General features: G+C 45.3%; 1 protein-coding gene across 1 annotated transcript; it reads left to right on the top strand.

The window, feature by feature from the left end:
* Nucleotides 1-13,262: 13,262 nt before the first annotated feature.
* LOC127313116 (uncharacterized) lies at nt 13,263-14,480 on the top strand. Its single transcript, XM_051343659.1, has one exon. The coding sequence runs from the start codon at nt 13,353-13,355 to the stop codon at nt 14,013-14,015; it is 663 nt and encodes a 220-aa protein (XP_051199619.1). The 5' UTR covers nt 13,263-13,352; the 3' UTR covers nt 14,016-14,480.
* Nucleotides 14,481-21,630: the final 7,150 nt, after the last annotated feature.

Genomic DNA, 21,630 nt, shown 5'->3' with positions numbered 1-21,630 from the left:
AACTGCAATATATCACCAAATCTGCGCAATCGGGGGAACAAGCCGTCAAGAGGACGAAGCATCTGAGGCTTTCGATGATTTGGGCAATCCTTACATTGATCTCGTAGATCTCACGCGTGGAACAGGAAATAAATATATCGGATCCACGCCGCGGGAAAAAGTACAGCTACCGCAGGAAGCGTGGGATAGAGCTCAAAGAGCCATGGATAGCACAGAGCCGATGACCACTACAGCTACGCCGCAGGCATTGCCAGCTTATCAATATAAAATCGCTCGTTCTAAACGAGAGCTAGATACTTGATGAAAGAAGAGCTGCAGCTGCTGCGTCAAGTGAGCGCAGGGCCAACCTGAGTCTACACTCGAGGACTTCGGGAGATAGGTACAGGAACACCCGCTCAAGAGGAAGATCTCGACTGGAAGACGTGCCCGAGCAAGATCAGGAGAACTTGATAAAAAATCTGGACACATCCTTTATGTCAATAGACACGAGAGGGCATATCATCCCGAAAACTCTGGAGGCGGGGTATATGGCGACACATGCTTACCTAATGGTATCCAAACCACCTCAAGGAGATCCTAGGGCATCACTATACCAGATGGCCATGCCAGGAGTCGGTGTTATGGGGGCGGCGATAGCAGGAAGAGAAGTTGCGCCACAACCTGAAAGTGCTCCACGCAGAAACAGTCCAAGACAAAATAGTCCCCGACCCACTACGGTGGCTGCGCGAGACGCTCCGAGAGATGGTGACGCGAGGAACACGGTGACCCAAGCTCGAGTCGACAGAGCACGAGAGGAGAGGAGTCGCGTAAATAGAACACGAGAAAGTTGACATTCACCGGAAGTTAATGATGAGGACTTGTGTGGACTCCCTTGCTTTACCTGACGGGTTCGCAAAACTCGAGTGCCAACTGGCTTCAAGTTACCTGAAAACTATAAAAAGTTTGATGGATTGCAAGATCCAGAGGATTGGCTAGTTGATTATCTAGAGACAGTGAAGCTGATGGGCGGAACCAGGGCAACGGCCATGCAGAGCATTCAGGTCCATCTCAGAGGAGCCGCAAGATCCTGGATGAAGAAGCTACCGGAAGGATCCATTGATAGCTGGGAAACTTTCGAGGACCTGTTTGTGAGGAATTTCCGTTCCACGTGCAAGAAACCTGCATCAATAGAGCAGTTAAGGACTTGCAAGCAAAAGTCGGATCAATCGAAGATGATGTTTATTCAGTGGTGGAGCATCATAAAAAACTCGGCTGAGAACGTGTCCGATGAAAGAGCAATCGACGCGTTTGTTGCGGGAATCCGAAGAAGAGATCTAATCGAAGAATTGGGTAGGTCCAACCCAAGAAAAATAACAGACCTCATGGAAATAGCGAATCGCTAGGCTGATGGGGAAGATGATGTTCATAACAAACGGTAGAGGTCAACCGAGGAGGATCGCAACAGAAATAACAATCAAAATAGGCGACGTTTTCGCCACTTCACAGATTGCGATGGTCCCATCCAAGTAGTGTCTGGCTTCCGAGGAAACAGTGGAGGAAACCATCGGGATGATTACCAAAAGAACAACGATTAGCGCAATGATCACAGAGATGCACCGAGTTCTAGCAGACAAAATAATCGACCAAGGTTCCCAAGGCCGTACAACATGTCACCCGAAGATCTGCTGAATGGGCCGTGTGAGATGCACTTCTACCTCCACATTGATGGAAAGAGAAAGTCGGGCCATCTTCAGAAAGACTGTCGAACTTTCCAAGCTCTGCAGAGATATACGGAGAACACAAACACGCAAGCAGCTAGCAAGGGATATGTGCAGGGGCCAAGGAGTGAATTTCACTTGCCACCACCACCCACAATTACCAGTGCGAATCAACATCAATTGCAACTTGCGGCACCTCCAGGCAACAACGGTGACTTCATAGACACAACGGGAGTGGTGTCGATGATACAGAAGGGCAGACTTTCGAATAGAGCGCATAAGTTAATTTCACGACATGTGTACATGGCAGAAAAGTCGCCTCCACCAACCGTTGAGTACCTCAATTGGTCGGGACAGCCAATAGGATTCACTCAAGAGGATCAACCACCTCAAGTTCACGACCAGGGCAATCAGCTATGATCTTACCGACGGTGTTCGCGGGATTTGAGGTCTCACGCATATTCATAGATGGAGGAAGGAGTCTAAACCTTATATACACAGATATGCTGTGGAAGATGAATATTTCTCTAGCAAACTTGACACCAACGGACACGCGTTTTCACGGCATTGCACCTGAGAAACCAAACTATCCTTTGGGTAAGATTGCATTGGACGTACAGTTTGGAACACGAGAAAACTTCAGGAAGGAGAAGATGGAGTTCGAGGTTATCGATTGGCCATCGCAATATCATGCCCTCTTGGGACGACCCGCATATGCCAGATTTATGGTTGTGCCGCATTATACATACCTGCTGTGGAGAATCCCTGGACCCAAGGGCCCAATAACATTCAAAGGAAGTTTTGCTTTAGCGGATAAATGCGACAAGGATTTCCATAAGCTTTCTGGTTACAATCAGATCCGCTTGAAAGAAGAAGATGAAGTCAAAACAACTTTCATAACTTCTTATGACGTATTCTGCTACAGAACAATGCTCTTCGGGTTGAAAAACACGAGAGCCACATATCAAAGGATGATGCAGAAGTGCCTCGCCACACAGATTGGAAAAAACGTCCAAGTATATATCGACGATGTAGTCATAGCAAGGGTCATCCCTCATCGAGGACCGCAAAGAAACCTTCGATAACCTCGACAAATTTCGTCTCAAGTTGAACCCGACAAATTGTTCTTTTGGTGTTCCTGCGGGAGAACTCCTCGGATACTTATTATCAGCTAGGGGAATCGAGGCCAATCCAGAGAAAATACAGGCTATCTTGACGATGAGAAAACCAATCGAGCTCAAAGAGATACAACAGCTGACTGGGCGAGTCACATCGTTGAGTAGATTTGTCGCAAGATTGGGAGAAAAAGTGCTGCCCTTTTACGCGCTCATCAAGCAAGGAGAAAAGTTCGAGTGGAACGAGGAGTCAGACAAAGATTTTGAGCATCTGAAGCGGACTATTTCGACACCACCAGTACTGGTGGCACCCCGAGAAAAAGAACCTCTACTATTATACATTGCAGCCACACCTCAGGTGGTTAGCACAGTCCTCGTAGTAGAACGAGAGGAAGAAGGGTAAATTCACGGGGTTCAGCGGCCAATATATTTCCTAAGTGAAGTCTTGTCACCATCCAAGCAGCGTTACCCGCACCATCAGAAGTTGGCATGCAGAGTCTTCATGTCAGCACGGAAACTAAGACACTATTTTTTGGCACACCCGATAATAGTAGTCAACGAGGCGCCTCTCTCGAACATCTTAAACAATCCAGAAGCCACCAGACGTGTCTCCCTTTGGGGAATTAAGCTTTCCCCTCGGAACATCACATATGAAAAAAGAAAGGCAATCAAGTCGCAAATTTTGCCGGACTTTGTTACAGAGTGGATGGAACTCCAAAACACGGGACCCCCAGATTTGTCGAGTACCTGGCATATGAACTTCGACGGGTCCAAGAGACTAGAAGGAGCTGGAGCAGGCATGGTACTTGTTTCACCACAGGGCGACAAGATGAAATATATACTGCGGATGACCTCCCCCAATGCATCAAACAGTGAAGCAGAATATGAAGCACTTATTCCCGGGATGAAGATGGCAAAAGCGTGCGGCGCTACTCGCCTAAAAATCTTCGGCGACTCTCAGCTGGTCGGCCAACAGGTGATGAACAAGTGTGATGCAGTCCATGACAGTATGATAGCATACAAGGAGGTGTACAATGAGCTCGAGATATCCTTTGATGGTTGTGAAGTCAATCACGTGAGCAGGCTCAACAACGACAAAGCCGATGTTTCGGCAAATATCGGCTCGCAATGTTTTCCCATACCACCCGGAGTTTTTTGGGAGGAAATTAGCGAGAGATCAACCAAGGCAAAGAAGGCACCGAAACAGCCAAAGAAAAAGGAGAAACCCAAGAAAGACTCGGGGGCTCCAGTAGCTCCAGAAACACATACATCGGATGATGAGGAAGAACCAGAAGAGGTCATGATGATTCAAGTTCCCTAGATGCAGGTATACTTGACATATATCACGAAGAAAGAAATACCCGAAGATCCGGTTGAAGCAAGGCGAGTTATTCGACGATCTAAGGCGTTTACCGTGGTCAAGGGAGAATTATACAAGCAAAGCATATCGGGTGTGCTTGAGAGGTGTGTTACACCCGAAGAAGGGCAAGTTATACTAAAGGACATACACGAAGGAATATGTGGCCACCACGCAAGCAGTCGAGCAATAGCAGCCAATGCTTTTCGAGCGGGATTTTATTGGCTGACAGCAATAGAGGATGCAAAGGAAATCGTGCGCACCTGCGAAGCTTGCCAGAGATTCGCATCTAAGCCTCACTCTCTAGGAGCAGAATTAATGCCAATACCCTTGGCATGGCCTTTCGCACAATGGGGATTATACACGGTGGCAAAATTGCACAAGTCCTGGCCAGGAGGACACGTATATTTGCTTGTGGCTGTCGATAGATTCACCAAATGGATTGAAGCGGTGCCAGTAACCTCGGCAGACGCAACATCAGCAGCAAAATTCATCAAGGGGATAGTTTTTCGGTTCGGCGTCCCCAATAGCATAGTCACGGACAACGGCAGCAACTTCACTTTCCGAGAATTTAAGGACTATTGTGAAGGTGTAGGCATCAAGTTGCAGTTTGCTTTGGTGGCCCACCCGCAAACCAATGGTCAAGTCGAAAAAGCAAACGGTCTCATCTGCAATGGTATCAAGAAACGTCTGTTAACACCACTTGAAAAAGCGCGACACACCTGGGTTGATGAGTTTCCCTATGTGTTGTGGAGCCTACGAACAACGCCAAATGCAGCAACTCAAGAAACTTCGTTCTTTTTGGTCCATGGAGCTGAAGCAGTGCTCCCGATAGAAATAGAACACAACTCTCCCAGAGTCGTGGAATATGAAGAAGAAGCTTCACAGAAGGCACTGGAGGATGATGTCGAGACAATTGTGAAGCAAGAGATGTGGTGCTATCAAGAGTAAGCGCATACCAGCAGAACCTCAATAATTATCACAGCCGATGTTTGCGGCCCAGATCATTTGAAGTTGGAGATCTAGTCATTCGACTAAAGCAAGATGGACACGAGAAGCTGGAATCTCCATGGTTGGGACCATATATCATTACTGAAGTTATTCCGGAAGGAGCATATCGACTGAAGGACAAGAAAACGGGCAAGGACAAGCCAAACCCGTGGAATGTTGGGCAACTGCGACGTTTTTATGCCTAGAAGGAAATCAATATAGTATCAACTATATAAACATACATTGTATCTGAAGAGCTCGCAAGTTTTCAAACGCACTCTTTTCCTTTCAGGGCATCGAGTGGGGTTGAAAGGTTTTTAATGAGGTGGGCTTGCGATGCTGCAATATAGCATGGTTGAAATAAAAATAGTGATGATATATATTTCTCTCTTTACAAGCGGTGCTCGGGGGCTTGGACCCGAAACTTACAATATATTCGACTTCGGTACACTTATTAATATACATGCTTTGGTTCTACAAATACCTCGCGAAAAGTAAAATACAATCATGCCACCCGAGATACTAGGGAGCTAGTTGGAAAAAACACATTACAAACAGAAGACTTTGTTCTGACTTCACCCACCTCGAAGAAATTTACAACAATATATATATACGGCATATATACATATACAAATTTGCGCCTAGGTCCAAACCTAAAGCATTGAGTAAAATGAAAGAACTCCTATATCAACCTGTCTATGTTTTCTCTTGCAGCACGGACATTCTATGTGGAATCATCGTATCGATACTCCTTGAAGAAAGCGGTGTCTACCTTAAGAAGCTCATCAATCATTTTTTCGGCAACAGGAGATACATCCGCATTATGCTTGTCAATGTTTATCCTCCTCTTCGACGCCTTGAGGTAAAAAGTGTCGACAACCTTGCCAAAATCCAACTTTGAGTGGAAAATCTTCAACCAGATCAACGCCAACTTGGCACCAGCCACCATTTGAGCCTTCACGAAGTCATGAATGTTACGCACATCCTTAAATTTGCCCATAAACTCGGTAAGATTATCGGGCTGAGGGTTCCGAGGAAACATGGCATTATACACCATGGCCAAGGTACTGTTGCCGAAGTCAAGAAATTGTCGAGCCTGGGCGGCTCGATCCTGAAATTGAACAATACGGTGAGTGCGATCTTCATCGGCCCAAAAATCAATGTCATTAGCCTTGGCAAGTCTAAGAAGGGCTTCAACTCGCGAATTCACTCTTTGTTCTTCGACGGCAGCATCCAGGAACGAACATATGAGCAACATAAGGAAAAAACAAAGTAGCATAAGGAGGGATACAGAAAAACAACAAGGAAACAGTGAGACAGAAGTAACATACCATCCATATCTTGACTTGCATCAGTCATCAAGTCAAGCATATAACTCTCGCGCTGAGCAGATCGAGTGACGTTAGCAGTCACAGTTTCCTTCAACTCAAGAGCCTCATGCGCTTGACGAAGGGTAGTTTGTTCCCGATCCGAGGATCTGCGAGATTGATCCAGAATTGTCATGGTTTGCTTTTTCATCGACTGCAATTGTTGTCACAGATCAGCTATCTCTTGGTCCATTGCGCGAAGGCACGACAAAACATCCAGGGAAGCATCGCCAGGTACTCTCACGGAATGAGAAGTAGCAGAAGAAGCGTCGGAAGGTCCAACCCCAGTATAGTTGTCAAAAATTAACTGGAAGACGAGAAAGTATCGACATCGATCATTCAACAAGACACGTTTTTTCATTCATATTCATGGCACGTTACATAAACAAGTCTTTACAAAATATGGCTCATAAGGGGCCTACACAAATGATCAGGAGCAACAAAAGGTGGCAGTATCTACAAAAAGGAAAAAAGGAAGTACAAGTTGGTCTACTTGACCTCCATTTGGGCAGCCCTAACAGATGCGGAAGACTTCGGGTCAAGGAAGGCGATAAGCTTTCTTCGAGTAAAGCTTGACATCCTTCACCAGAGCCTTCCATTTCTCGGAGTTCAAACCCTTGGGAGTAGCAGCCTTTACCCAGTCGACCTTTTGGCCGATGGCCGCCACTTGAGCGATGGTCCCTTCGACTCCAATCTTCAAGCTCGTTTGACGATAGGGCAAAGCTGGATCATCCTTTGCCAGAAAGTGCTGGGCAAGCTGGGAGAAAATCTCGGGTTGCGTGTCCTTGGGGAAGAAATGAGGGAAGATGCGCTTCAACGCATTCCACGCGGAAGTCAAGCACTTGCGTGCCAGGTCGCAATTCAACTCAAGAATATCGAGAGTGTCCAGGAGACGGTCATCCAATTCTTGGCTCAAGGTGTACTGCTCACCCATCTTCCCTGCTGGAGAAAAGCAGGACTTTGTCAACACCAAAGATAGTTTTAGCACAAGGAAAAGCGGAATGACAAAAAGAAAGATAGTATTACTCGAGAATCTTTGGGATTGCATCTCGAGGCACGTGATTATATCATTATCGTGTTGGACCTGCTTGGCCTACTTGTCTCTCAAAGCGTCTTCAACGGCTTGAAGCCTTCGGCGAAGATCTTCGACACCGACATCATCCTTTTCAGCCCTCTTGCGAGCCTCCTCCCTGGCTTTGAGGTTGGCTTCCAGATCATCGGCGCGTTCCTCGGCATGACACAGCGCCTCTGGAAGAAAAAGGTAAGAGAGGACGCAAAAAACAAGATAGGGATGTACAAAATGCCAAGAGCGGCAAAGCTTTACCTCTTAAAGTTGCGGCCTCGTCGCGGAACCCGATAAAGTGGGAGCCTAAGTTGACCAACTCCCTCATCAAGGGCCGCAAAAAATTCGACAAGAAAGAAATATAGTGCCAAGAAGTACAAAATCGTTCGAGCTAAACAAAAAAGGCGACAAACAGGAGAAGGTAACTTACATCATCAAGGAGAGGAGCCGACATACTCCCGGTAGCAAGCTCCTGTTTGCCAGCAGCCCCAGTTTTAGCCTTCTTCGGCTTCGATGCTCGGGGGCCGGGCACTGGAGTCGATGCTTCTGGATCATCTTGCGGGGGAGGTGATGCTTCTGGCGCGACACGACGATCCTTAGAAAGGATCAACGTGTTGGAGGTGCTTGTGTTGGCTGGCCGATGAGCTTCGGGCTCCACTTCTTCTTCGTCAGCTCTGTCAATATAACAACAAAATAAATATAAGGGAACCAAAAGAAAGAAGATAAGAAGTAACAAGAAAGAGAAACTTACGAGCTAACACGCCGGTCGTGGTGTATGGGTCGAAGATTTCTTGGTCTTCGGGAGAAGATTCTTCGGCGGCTGGTTCAGCGAGTTTGGACACGCCAAAATCTTCTTCTCTGTCGTCTCTCTTCCTGTTGCGTTTATCCCGAGAAGCGATAAGAGGAGGAAAAATGGAATGAGCAGAGTCAGAGTGTTGTTCTAATTCCGAGTCTTTGTCAGAGGAACCTCCAGTTCTTTGAGATTCTGCGGGTTTACTCTCAGGAACGGAGGATTCTTGCGAGTCGTCGGTGAAAATGGCTCACTCATACACTTCCCACCTTCAGGTAGTGGCGGAAGAGAGGAAAGATATTGATGCTCCTACAGGAAAAAAAAGAATGAGAAATAAAGGGAAAATTATCAAAACATGAAGGAAGAACAATTGCAGTCAAAAAACAGGAATACAACTCGAAAGACAGTACTTACTTCGGGAAAGGCGTGGTCACCGTTGAATGGTTCCACGTGGCAGGAAGAAGGAACTTCATGATTTTTTCTCAAAGAGGTGAAGTGGCGGACAAGCTTCTCCAAATCCTTCAAGGAAAGATCATCGGAAATCCTGGCAGCGCCTTTAGCACCCGAGTACATCCAAAAGGGATTTTTGCGAGCTTGTAGAGGATGCACCCGAATCCGCAGAAAGTGTGCAATGATTTGCAAACCCGACAGTTCTACCCCATCGGTGTTCTAAAGCTCTCGGATGCGAGCAATAAGAGCGTCAGTGGCTGCCTTTTCTTCAGCTGTAGCCTCTGCATCCCAAGACTTGCGCCTTTGAATATCTTCGGAAGCATCAAAGGGGGCAAGACCGTAGTCTTGGGCATCCGAAGACTCATCCTTGACGTAAAGCCACTTCCAGCGCCAGCCTTGGACGCAGTCGGTGAACTTCACATCAAAATAGCCGTCCTCTAGATGGACACAGATGCACACACCACCTACGTTGTAGATGATGTTCTTCGAGTTGTTGCGGCGGAGATAAAAGATGCGCTTCCATAGGCCCCAGTGAGGTTGGATGCCCATGAAGCACTCGAAGAGAGTGATGAAGATGGAGATATGGAGAAGAGAGTTTGGGGTCAGCTGGTGCAGCTGAATCTCATAGACAAAGAGGAGGACACGGAGAAATTCATGTACAGGAACAGAAAGGCCGCGAATGAGGAAATCGACGAAGGTTACCCGGAAACCGGAAGGAGGATGGGGAGAACTCTCGTCCCTGGCATCCACATAGACTTCTTGTTGAACATGCCCATCTTCTTCATCAAGCGATTGTCCTGCGCGGAGATCTTTGACCTGTCCCATACGGAGATCTTGGTCTTTTCCACGCGCTCCTCGGTGCATCGGGCATCATTCTTGCACTGCTTGGAGCGCAGAGCCATGGCGGAAGTACGACCAAGGAAACAAAGAGGCAGCAGAGGGTGCGTGCGCGAGGTGCTCGAGGAGGAAGAAGGACATAGAGAGAAAGATGGTGTACGGCGCAACGAAGAGGGAAAAATGAGGACAAGGGTCAAACTTATAGGAAGAAGACGATACGATCAGCCGTCGGATGAAAAGGGAAGGATTCTGAATCCTACGCGTGTCAAAGTGGTAGAATGGTCTTTTCAGTTTAATTTTACCGAGGGGAAGTTACCGCGCGCGTGCCGGGAATTTCGGAGGATGTGCGCGCCCCACTTGCGCGACGTGGAGGAAGTGCAGAACTTTGGACCCACAGAACAGTGGTTTGTCGGGAGTCATGTCTTCCCAAGGTGACCATACGTGGCTGTCGTCAGCAATGACGTCATTTTCAAAAAAGTTTCGAATGATGGAGCAAAATAGTGGAAAGAAAACTTCGAGATCTGAAGAAATGTATGGTTAAAAATGAAATTCGGGAGCCTATGCCCAGATGCAAGCACCTGGTCATATGCTCGGGGGCTACTCTTATCAGAAGTATTATGCATACATTTGATAAGATGACGTGGTGAAAGAAAAAAAGTAAAGAGTTGATCAAAATAAAAAAAAGTGGAGCCTACAACTAAGTGCAAACACTTGGCTGTAGCCTCGGGGGCTACTCCCATCGGGATCGCTGGTCGCGCACCCGATGAAATATGAAGAAGAAAAAGAAGAGAAAGTAACAAGTCAATATACAATTGCAGATGAAGAACTTCCTTCGTACATCTTCGAGTTACATATAACTCATTATGTACTCCCATCGGGAGATCAAGATATTACTCACGTCTCAACTCGAATAAATAAAGAATCCCAGCAGCCGACAAAGGCACTCGACAAAATATTCTCAGAGCGTGTCCGCCGCGGTAAAAACTCTGAATGCCGTAACTCAAAATAGATTACAAAGGTAAGACCACAGGATCTGTCCTGTGTGGCGTGGGATCGCACCCGAATGCTCTCCCACTTTATCTGTATCAACAGATGCGAAGAAAAATCCTAACGGACGCGTTAGGTACTCGATAAAACACAGCTGGGATTCGGTTCACGATAAGTCCTTAAGCGGCGCGTGTCGAATTATGCCAGTATCCCGAGTTCGAGTCTAGAGACTTGAGCTTGAAGTAGGTTTATGCGTGTTTGCCACAAGAGCAGTTAACTGGTACCTGATCCGTCAGATGAACCAGCCCCATTTGCCATTATCCCTATACAAAATAGACATTGAGCGAAATATTCATTATGATTCGAAGGTTTTATAAATATATGACTCAGTTTTACGATGAAGATTTTAATCCATTCTGCGATTCAAGCAAAATCTCGGAGGCTACTGACATAGGTATTCCGAATAGGCAAGCCGAATAAAGCACCCGAGTTATCTGGAGAAGACGTGAGGCCCACGACCCGAAACTTTGGAGGCCCAGAAGCCTAGAGAACTTTGGATAAGGAAGATAGAGTTGTATTAGGAATGATGTAGCAATATAGGAAATGCCCGATACGCTTCTCGTACTTTGTAATTTATACGACACAAAAAGCCTCGGCTCCACCTCCTATATAAAGGAGAGCCGAGGGAAAAGCAAAGAATCGAATCTATTTTCAACAAAACCACCGTAACTTTAGTCGAGCACCTTTGTTGGCTGAAACCTTCGAGATCTACTTGCCCTCTACTTCTTACGAAACCCTAAGTAGGCATTGACAAGTTAATCCCTTGTCAGCGATAACCACCAAAACTACCGGATTCTGAAGTGGTGCTGAAGGGATGGAAGACCGAGTACCGCCACTAGCCATTAGGAGGACTGTAGCGACGTTGTGTAGACCATCTCCACCTCATCAAGATGCACCCCTGGTCATCATCTTCTTTTTCTTCTTCTTCAACCTTTTCACCATGTCCGCAACGAGCATGCAGGGGTCATCGTTGCCATCTCACTACACAAGTTCTGTTATACTATAACCTACCACTCGTTTGTGAGTTTGTGACAGTACAAATCGTCATCACGACCTGTATATACTTCTTGTAAGCCGCTAGCTAGGGTTAATCGTTTCATAAGATAACACACGGTGTTTGCAAACACTTCCCGATATAGTGAAATTTTGTTGCCTGACGTTCGTGGTTTTACCTCCCTTTGTTAAAGAGGGTTTTGCACGTTAAAATCTTGTGTCTGTGATTCTCTTTTCATTTTTCGTTATTTGCTCGCATTTATAATATGTTCTAATCTTATGTTGGTGTTCCAGTACAAGATTAAGATCCTCATGTTGTTTATTCTAAATCATTAAGTCTAACAGCTGATAGATGTCAGCAGTGACATAACACGAACTAGCACCTACCTAGGCCGATCGACGTCGCGGTATCTGCAGTGCCCTGCTGCTTTAGGACCTGCTCTTGACGTTGACGAGAGTATGTTTTGATTGGGTGGCTGGACTGGGCTCGCATGTGACCCGCAGACTTTGTGCACTCATTGCTAGCACATCCAAGTTGATCAACAGAAAATGACTCGAGAAAAAAACAGGGCTGATAAGGTCATGCATGTGTGGTATGATAAGTTGATAGATTTCTGGAAAAGGAGAGTATTGTTAGCTGATCTCTTATCACGCCCTTTAATTTCTCCCTCTTCCGGAAATTTCCAACATATTGTCGTGCACTCCTGCTTGTGAGCTCTAGAAATGTTCAGTAGCTTCAGGCAAAATGGCTGAGGATCTATCTTTTTGCAACCGTGATTTCATCGCAACTGAGCCATGACTCGTTGGATTCGAAGGAGGACATTATCTGAGCACAAGCTAGCTGCGAGAAATTTGAGGAATTTTTCATCTGGTAAATCTCAGGGTAATTTAAAAACAAATCACAAGAGAAAAATCAATTGCTACCACGCGAGATTCATGAAGTACTAGTAATTTGTTTTAATAAATAATTTAAAAAATTATATATACACATTTTTACAACCAATCACATATCCCCATTTTTACAGAATGAGTTAATATGCGTATTCAGTTCAGTCATCTTTTTTCTTCTTCTGAAGTTAACTTTATTTTCAGCATAAACCATGCATGGTTATTGTTAATCAAATAAATTTAACGAGAACAGCTGTCACAAGTTCACAAGAACTTACCATGCTGCAAAAAAGGCAAGATCGAAATTAAACGGGGCCGCAATTGGCTACATTTCGCAATCACCTTTTGCACATACATGCAATCTTCAACCCTATTTTGATGATGTCTCCGGAACACCTTCACGTGCATAAGATTGTGAACCTATCAACCGCATCGACCACTTGACACAAAGGTTTCTTAACAGGCCATTTCCATCAAATCTTTTTGTCAAATTTTGTAATCCCTTTAGCTGCATCACCTAGCCACCACAAGTTACACTCATCAAGTTGCACACCACCTTTTCTGTGCATCTTGTGGAGAGTGTCATCCTTTGTCTCAACTTAGCTAGCTACTATGGAACCTCTATAAATAGCCATGCATTCCGAAGCTTCTTATCACACAGAGGCCATCAGCTAGCTTGTAAGATCACAAGTTCACAACTGAGACCCCCACAACACATAGCCAAGAATCACCAAGAGGTAGGGAAATCTGATCCGGTCATGGCACCCAGCAGAGAGGCGTGTGCAGTCGCCATGGCCATGGCGGCGCCGTTCATCGCGATCGCAAGCAACATCGACGCCGGCAACCTGGAGAAGCGGCGCAGGACCTCCTCCGACAAGCTCCAGCGCACTGTCTCGGATGTCTCCTACGAGCTCCACAACCACCACGGCCGCGGCAAGGAGGAGGAGCAGGCCGTCCTAGAGGCGGAGATGAAGCAGCTCCACCCGGTCCCGGAGGTGGAGGACGCCAAGTGCGAGTGCTGTGGCATGTCAGAGGAGTGCACGCCGGAGTACATCCGCGGCGTGCGAGGCCGCTTCTCGGGGCGGTGGGTCTGCGGGCTGTGCGCGGAGGCCGTGACGGAGGAGGCCGAGAAGAGCGGCACCTCGCAGGAGGAGGCGCTCCGGACGCACATGAGCGTGTGCAAGAGGTTTAACGGCTTTGGGAGAACGCATCCGGTGCTATTCCAGGCGGAGGCCATGAGGGAGATCCTCAGGAAGCGGTCCAAGCTCGGGCCTAGGTCCAGGTCCAGCATTGACCCCCGAGAAATCAGGGAAAGCGCTGCCAAGGCGAAGGCCAACGCTGCCGGCGGCGGCATCGCGCGCAGCTCCAGCTGCATGCCGTTCATCACCGATGAATTCAGCGACCAGGTGTCGATCAACTAGACACAAGCTGTTATTCGTTGGCTAACTAGACAAACTGAAGCCTACTTGACGCATGTTTTCCCCATCTTTTTGGGCTAGGGGTGCATGGTTCACACGCCTGTCCTTATGGTGTGTTTTTTCTGCTGCCCCAAGCTTATCTAGAACCTTGAGCAGCGTTGCGGCCAGTCATGTACAGTGTTTCCGGGTGCAAGTCTAGCTTGGACTTGGTCGATGGACAACCCTTATTTTGGCTGTTTTTCGGTGTGGTTTAGCTTTTACCTGTTTTTGGGTGAGGCTTTTATTTGGCTCTCTTGTGGCGTACTTCCGTCGGAATGAGAACTAGGATCAGGCCCGTCTTCCCTAGTTTACATGCCAGTTTTAAGCATGCATGGACCATGGAATATGTATGTGATGAACTCGCAAGTAGTATTCCGTGTCATCCTAAAAGAAATGCAATGATATACATGGTGCTTATTGTTCGTTCAATAGATTATCTAAAAAACTTGTGTGTTCAACTAGAGATTAAACTTGTGTTCTTTTAAACAGAAGGCTCAGAGAGCCTGACTTTGAATTAACAAAGCTCTCAAGACTGAGGGTACAACCAAGAACATAAGCAACACAAGAAAAGAAAAAACTGGGGATACCAGCTAGAAATACAAGGACACGTGGTGAAGAGGTAAAGTCTATAAAAAGAGAAAAACATGCTGAGCAGAGCAAAGCTCTGAACTACCAAAACTCTGACAAAGACCAAGGCTATAGCTAAACACTGGCGGCTCGACGTGAACCCTCAAGCGCCAAGACACCACTCTGAAGGATTGCACCAACTTGGACCGGCACACTAAGCTTCCCGGTTTGCAGATGACCACCAACACCGTAGAATCAGCTGGCTACGCTAATGAGAAGACGAAACCTCCGGAGCTCAAAGGGGGAGGCTTCAAGACAAAGCCTCCAGGAAGGGGAACGGCGCTCGGGAGCGTCGTCGCTATCGGCACAGCAAAGCCGTGAGGTGCTTTCACGGAAGCTTCGAAACCCACCCCAAGAAAAAGCCCATGTCTTTGCACCTGCAAATACGGCGTACATCAGCTGGTGAGAAGCACTGGTGTCCCCCGTGCCACGGCATCAACTCCGACAACCCCCCTGGGCTCAACAGTGACCGCGCAAACCGAGGGCACACCATTTATAGGAAGCTGGTCCCAACCTCACAGGGCATCAACGAATAGGATTTCCAAGGAGGAGCTCGGAGAGATCACAAAACATAGGGAAACAGACAAAGCCCAGGGGCAAGCAACCAACAGTAGGATGTGCGTCCAAGGAAGTGAACGGCGTCCAAAGACATCATCGTCGCCAGCAGTGGCCAAAGCCTTGCGGAGTTTTCACCCACGCAACATCAAACTCGCTGGCGTCCCTACATGCCCAAAAAAACCCAACAGATACCAAAGCAAATCTGCCATCAGCATTCCCGCATAGCAGTGATGGCTGGCCGTCCTCAGAGGGGACGAGATCGAATACCACACCGCCCCAACGGTGGTCTGATCTGGCTAGAGAAGAAGGACCCTACCTTCCCCCGCTAGCCACGGCACCCAATCCCACCTCAGACCAGCACCCCACGAGAGGGAACCGAGAGGAAAGTTAGGGAACCGCCGCCACCAGCCACCAGGAGAGTCTGCACCATGGTCAACAGCAACCCCGCCAGATCCGCGCTACCCATCCCGCCCCGACGCAAACCAGACCCGACCAATAGCAAGGAGCAATGCAGAGCGTTGGTACCGGCCGACATCGGCACCGGAGCAGAGGAGCGGTCACCGTCACCGGCTAGATGCAGGGGCGCCCGATTCCGGTCCTAGGAAGATTGGAGCAGCGGTAGGGGCCCCGCCGCCACCGTCGGCCGCACGGGCTTCGCCTGGCGGTGTCCTCCAACGACGGCATGAAGGGAGAAGGAGGGAGGAGGGGTGCCGGCAGCTAGGGTTGGGGTCGCCTCCCGTGTTACCCTCGCGAGAGCGACGCGGGGGTTCTTCGTTTTGAAAAGCTAGCACTACCAGGAATTCGCTCATTTTCCCAGAGTGTTGTCGGCTTTGCTAAGAGCATTCCACAGGGCACACAGCAAATACACCTTTTTTTTCAAGTGTGGGATAAAATATTACTCGGCAACGAAACAACACACTACATAACTCTATAACTTTCAGCAAGGAAAACAACACACTAGAAAAGTAAAGATAACTCTATAACTTTCGTCAAGGAAATTAAACACCCGGAAAGGAAAAATACACATGTCTAAGACATACTCTCCACAAAGCCATTGGACATGCGTCCCCTCCGCCCGTGGTTGATGGAGATGTGACGACATGTTAGCTCCACCAAACCCTCCCTCCCCTCGGTAGGCAAAGATATACTTTGCGACACTCGACAATGACTAAACAATCATCGTTTCATTTATTTTCCCACTTTCTTGGCATAGTTTTTGATAATATGCCCATATTTTGTAAATATATGCATCATGCGGCGCCAAGCAAAACTGTTAAAAGAAGTTTCCAATCTTTGTTACAAAAGAAATGTTTTTATGTTCTCTAATAAGTGTCAAAATTGGGTTTTTATGTTAAGCAAGTATACAAAATATGGTGCAAGATGGTGTCCATCCAATTTTCGATAAAAAGTATTCCATATTTGATGGAAAATTCTCATTTTTCAAGCTTTCTAGCTAATTTCTCCCATTTAAATGATTTTATATTGATTTTCCAAATATAGTTCAAATTTGAACTGGAAGTGTGTTATAGTTTGCTCCTAAAAATCACCAAAAATGATTTTAAGGTGCATAAGTCACTAGTAGAAAAAGGGGCTTTAGTCCCGGTTCGCAAGGGCCATTAATCCCGGTTGCGCAACCGGGACTAATTATGCGCGACTAAAGGCCCCCCTTTAGTCCCGGTTGCTTACGAACCGGGACTAAAGGTCCCGCCACGTGGGCGGCTGGCATGCGTCGACGCGAAGGACCTTTAGTCCCGGTTTGTAACACGAACCGGGACTAAAGGCTATTTCGAGTTAATTTTTTTAATTCATTTGGGTTTCTAATTATTTTTCACTCCCTCTTTTTTTTCTATTTTTTCAGAATTTCTACTATTTCAGTTATTTGCAGAGTTTAGTCTCTATCTCTAACTACACTTATCTCTAGTCAAATTACATACTCGTGGTCAAACTTCCCGTCCCACTACTCTAGCACTACCACGCTTAACTTCCGAGTTCCATCCCGTTCCGCATCCAAGTGCTTCGCGCGCATGTATGTGATAGTAGTATCATATCAATCATATTAACATGTTGGTCGATATCACATTTCTTTATTGTTTGAATTTCAAATAATTCTTTTAATAAACAAAAGTAATGATGTAATAATAATCTTGAATAAATAAATAAACATTAACTTTTTAATTTTGTATTATTTTTAATTTTAGTAATTAATTAAATATTTTTTTTGCCAAACCTAAAACCTAAAATTATGAAAATCTAAAAATTGGGTAAAAATGATAGTAATCTTTATTCAGGATGCAATTATTAATTTTAGGTTTTTTAAAAAATAAAAATATATAAAATCCATAATTTATAGCAAAAAACTAAAATCTTCCTGCTTTTGTATTTCCATTTGGAATTTTGAGAATCTAAAAATTGGCTAACCGGGTAAACAGCTTGCCTTTTTGATGGACATTGGCCTTTCTTGTTTATGTTGTCATTGATAGCTTAGACTTAAGAGAGGTGTTTATGTCCGGTTGATAATTTACCTGGACCAACAGCTTGCCTGAACCCACATACGAGAAACTAGATCGCGTGTTGATGTATACCGAATGGGACAATCAATATCCTATGGTGTCCGTCCGCGCACTAGAACATATCAATATCTAAATGGAATGCAATAAAGCACCGGATCCAGATGGTTCCAGCGGAGTTCTATCAAACTTTCTGGGATATTATTAAATTGGATCTTCTAGATTTGTTCAGTAATCTTCACACATGGCAACTAGAACTATTTCGTCTAAATTTTGGTGAAGTAATTTTGTTACTGAAGGTTAATGAGGCAGAAAGGATTCAACAATATAGACCTAGTTGCCTCTTAAACGTCAGTTTCAAGATTTTCGCGAAAGTGGCCACCATTAGACTTAATACGGTTGCGGATCACGTCATCCAACCTTCTCAGACCGCTTTCATGCAAAAAAGGAACATCCTTGATAGTGCCAATTCTACATGAGACGGTACATGAGATGCATTCTAAGAAGCTAAATTGGGTCATTTTAAAATTAGATTTCGAAAAGGCTTATGATAAGGTCAAATGGTCTTTCCTCCAACAGACACTCGGGATGAAAGGTTTTTCTCCTGAGTGGCATGCTCTAATTTACGATTTTGTGTATGGAGGTAGTGTGGCAATCCGGGTCAACGATGACACCGGCCACTATTTCCAGACACGAAAAGGGTTACGCCAAGGAGATCCGTTATCACCGATGTTATTTAACATTGTAGTGGATATGTTGGCAATACTCATAGAGCGTGCCAAGTCTGATGGTCAAATTGAGGGTGTGATTCCACATCTGGTTGATGGGGGTTTATCTATCCTTAAATATGCCGATGACACAATTCTTTTTATGGATCATGATCTCGAAAAGGCTCGTAATCTCAAATTAATTTTAGCAGCTTTCGAGCAGTTGTCGGGATTGAAAATTAACTTCCATAAAAGTGAATTGTTCTGTTTCGGCGATGCCCAAAATGATAAGACTCTATATACAGAGTTGTTTGGTTGTGGGCAAGGCCAATTTCCTATTCGGTATTTGGGTATTCCGATTCATTATCGGAGACTTACAATTGCTGAATGGAAGATTGTGGAAGAAAGATTACAGAAACGCCTTAGTAGTTGGAAAGGAAAATTGTTGTCCCTAGGAGGAAGATTGGTACTCATTAATTCGGTACTGACAAATATGGTACTGTATATGTTATCATTCTTTCTTCTGCCGAAAGGAATTCTGCATAAACTCTATTATTATTGATCCAGATTCTTTTGGCAAGGGGATAGCGAGAAAAAGAAATATCGATTGCTTAAATGAAGTATAGTTTGTAGTCCCAAAGATCAAGGCGGACTTGGAGGTCACGACCTGGAGGTCAAGAATTCAGCTTTGCTAGGTAAATGGCTTTTTAAGCTTCTTACCGAGGATGGGATTTGGCAAACTATTCTTCGGAGAAAGTATATTGGCTCGAAGACGCTGTCCCAAGTGGTTTGGAAACCTGGGGATTCTCACTTCTGGGCTGGCCTCATGGCAACAAAAAATATCTTCTTTCGCCATGGTACTTTTTCTATTAAGAATGGAGCACATATACGGTTCTCGGAAGATGTTTGGTTGGACAATGCTTCCCTGAGTAAACAATATCCTGCTTTGTATAGTATTGTTCATTGCAAAGGTGATACCGTTGCTACAGTAATGGCTACCTCACCACCGAATGTGGCGTTCAGACGGGTTTTACTTGGACAAAGGCTTTTAGCATGGAATACTCTAGTTCAACGATTGGGAGATATTCACTTATCCCCTGAACCAGATGAATTTAGATGGAATCTTCATGTAGATGGCACTTTCTCAGTCAAATCTTTATACAATGCGATCCTTCATTCTGATTTACGAGTTGATAATAATAAGAAAATTTGGAAGATGAAGATGCCATTAAATTAGAGTATTGTCAAATGGTCTTTCCTCCAACAGACACTCGGGATGAAAGGTTTTTCTCCTGAGTGGCATGCTCTAATTTACGATTTTGTGTATGGAGGTAGTGTGGCAATCCGGGTCAACGATGACACCGGCCACTATTTCCAGACACGAAAAGGGTTACGCCAAGGAGATCCGTTATCACCGATGTTATTTAACATTGTAGTGGATATGTTGGCAATACTCATAGAGCGTGCCAAGTCTGATGGTCAAATTGAGGGTGTGATTCCACATCTGGTTGATGGGGGTTTATCTATCCTTAAATATGCCGATGACACAATTCTTTTTATGGATCATGATCTCGAAAAGGCTCGTAATCTCAAATTAATTTTAGCAGCTTTCGAGCAGTTGTCGGGATTGAAAATTAACTTCCATAAAAGTGAATTGTTCTGTTTCGGCGATGCCCAAAATGATAAGACTCTATATACAGAGTTGTTTGGTTGTGGGCAAGGCCAATTTCCTATTCGGTATTTGGGTATTCCGATTCATTATCGGAGACTTACAATTGCTGAATGGAAGATTGTGGAAGAAAGATTACAGAAACGCCTTAGTAGTTGGAAAGGAAAATTGTTGTCCCTAGGAGGAAGATTGGTACTCATTAATTCGGTACTGACAAATATGGTACTGTATATGTTATCATTCTTTCTTCTGCCGAAAGGAATTCTGCATAAACTCTATTATTATTGATCCAGATTCTTTTGGCAAGGGGATAGCGAGAAAAAGAAATATCGATTGCTTAAATGAAGTATAGTTTGTAGTCCCAAAGATCAAGGCGGACTTGGAGGTCACGACCTGGAGGTCAAGAATTCAGCTTTGCTAGGTAAATGGCTTTTTAAGCTTCTTACCGAGGATGGGATTTGGCAAACTATTCTTCGGAGAAAGTATATTGGCTCGAAGACGCTGTCCCAAGTGGTTTGGAAACCTGGGGATTCTCACTTCTGGGCTGGCCTCATGGCAACAAAAAATATCTTCTTTCGCCATGGTACTTTTTCTATTAAGAATGGAGCACATATACGGTTCTCGGAAGATGTTTGGTTGGACAATGCTTCCCTGAGTAAACAATATCCTGCTTTGTATAGTATTGTTCATTGCAAAGGTGATACCGTTGCTACAGTAATGGCTACCTCACCACCGAATGTGGCGTTCAGACGGGTTTTACTTGGACAAAGGCTTTTAGCATGGAATACTCTAGTTCAACGATTGGGAGATATTCACTTATCCCCTGAACCAGATGAATTTAGATGGAATCTTCATGTAGATGGCACTTTCTCAGTCAAATCTTTATACAATGCGATCCTTCATTCTGATTTACGAGTTGATAATAATAAGAAAATTTGGAAGATGAAGATGCCATTAAAAATTAAATTTTTTGGATGGTACCTTCGCCGAGGAGTTATTCTTACTAAAGATAATCTTGTTAAGCGGAATTGGCACGGAAGTTCACGGTGTGTTTTCTGTCATCATGATGAAACCATCAAACACCTCTTCTTCCAGTGCAGTTTTGCGAGATCTATATGGTCATTCATCCAAGTAGCGTCTACCCTGTATCCCCCGACTAGTGTGACAAATGTCTTTGGCAATTGGCTTCACGATATTGATTCAAGGTTTAAGTTGCTTCTTAGGGTGGGGGCGCTTTGGCTGAGTGGAAATGACAAGATTTTTAACGATAAAAAATGTTCTTTGTTGCAGATCATCTACAAATGTACAGGTATTCTCCGTTCATGGTTACCTCTTCAGCGGGCGGAGAACTGAGACCAATTTACGGAGGTCTGTACACGGTTGGAGGCTACGGCGAGGGATACTTTTTCCCTACATGGGTGGCAGCATAGTCTACGGATTGAAGCTCCACCCTCCCCTTAGGCGTTATATAATTCATCGTTTCGATATGTATCTCGCCTTTTTTCATATAC

The sequence above is a fragment of the Lolium perenne genome, chromosome 7 (genome assembly GCF_019359855.2).
Source record: "Lolium perenne isolate Kyuss_39 chromosome 7, Kyuss_2.0, whole genome shotgun sequence".
NCBI lineage: Eukaryota > Viridiplantae > Streptophyta > Magnoliopsida > Poales > Poaceae > Lolium > Lolium perenne.
This window is presented reverse-complemented; position numbering and strand designations above follow the sequence as displayed.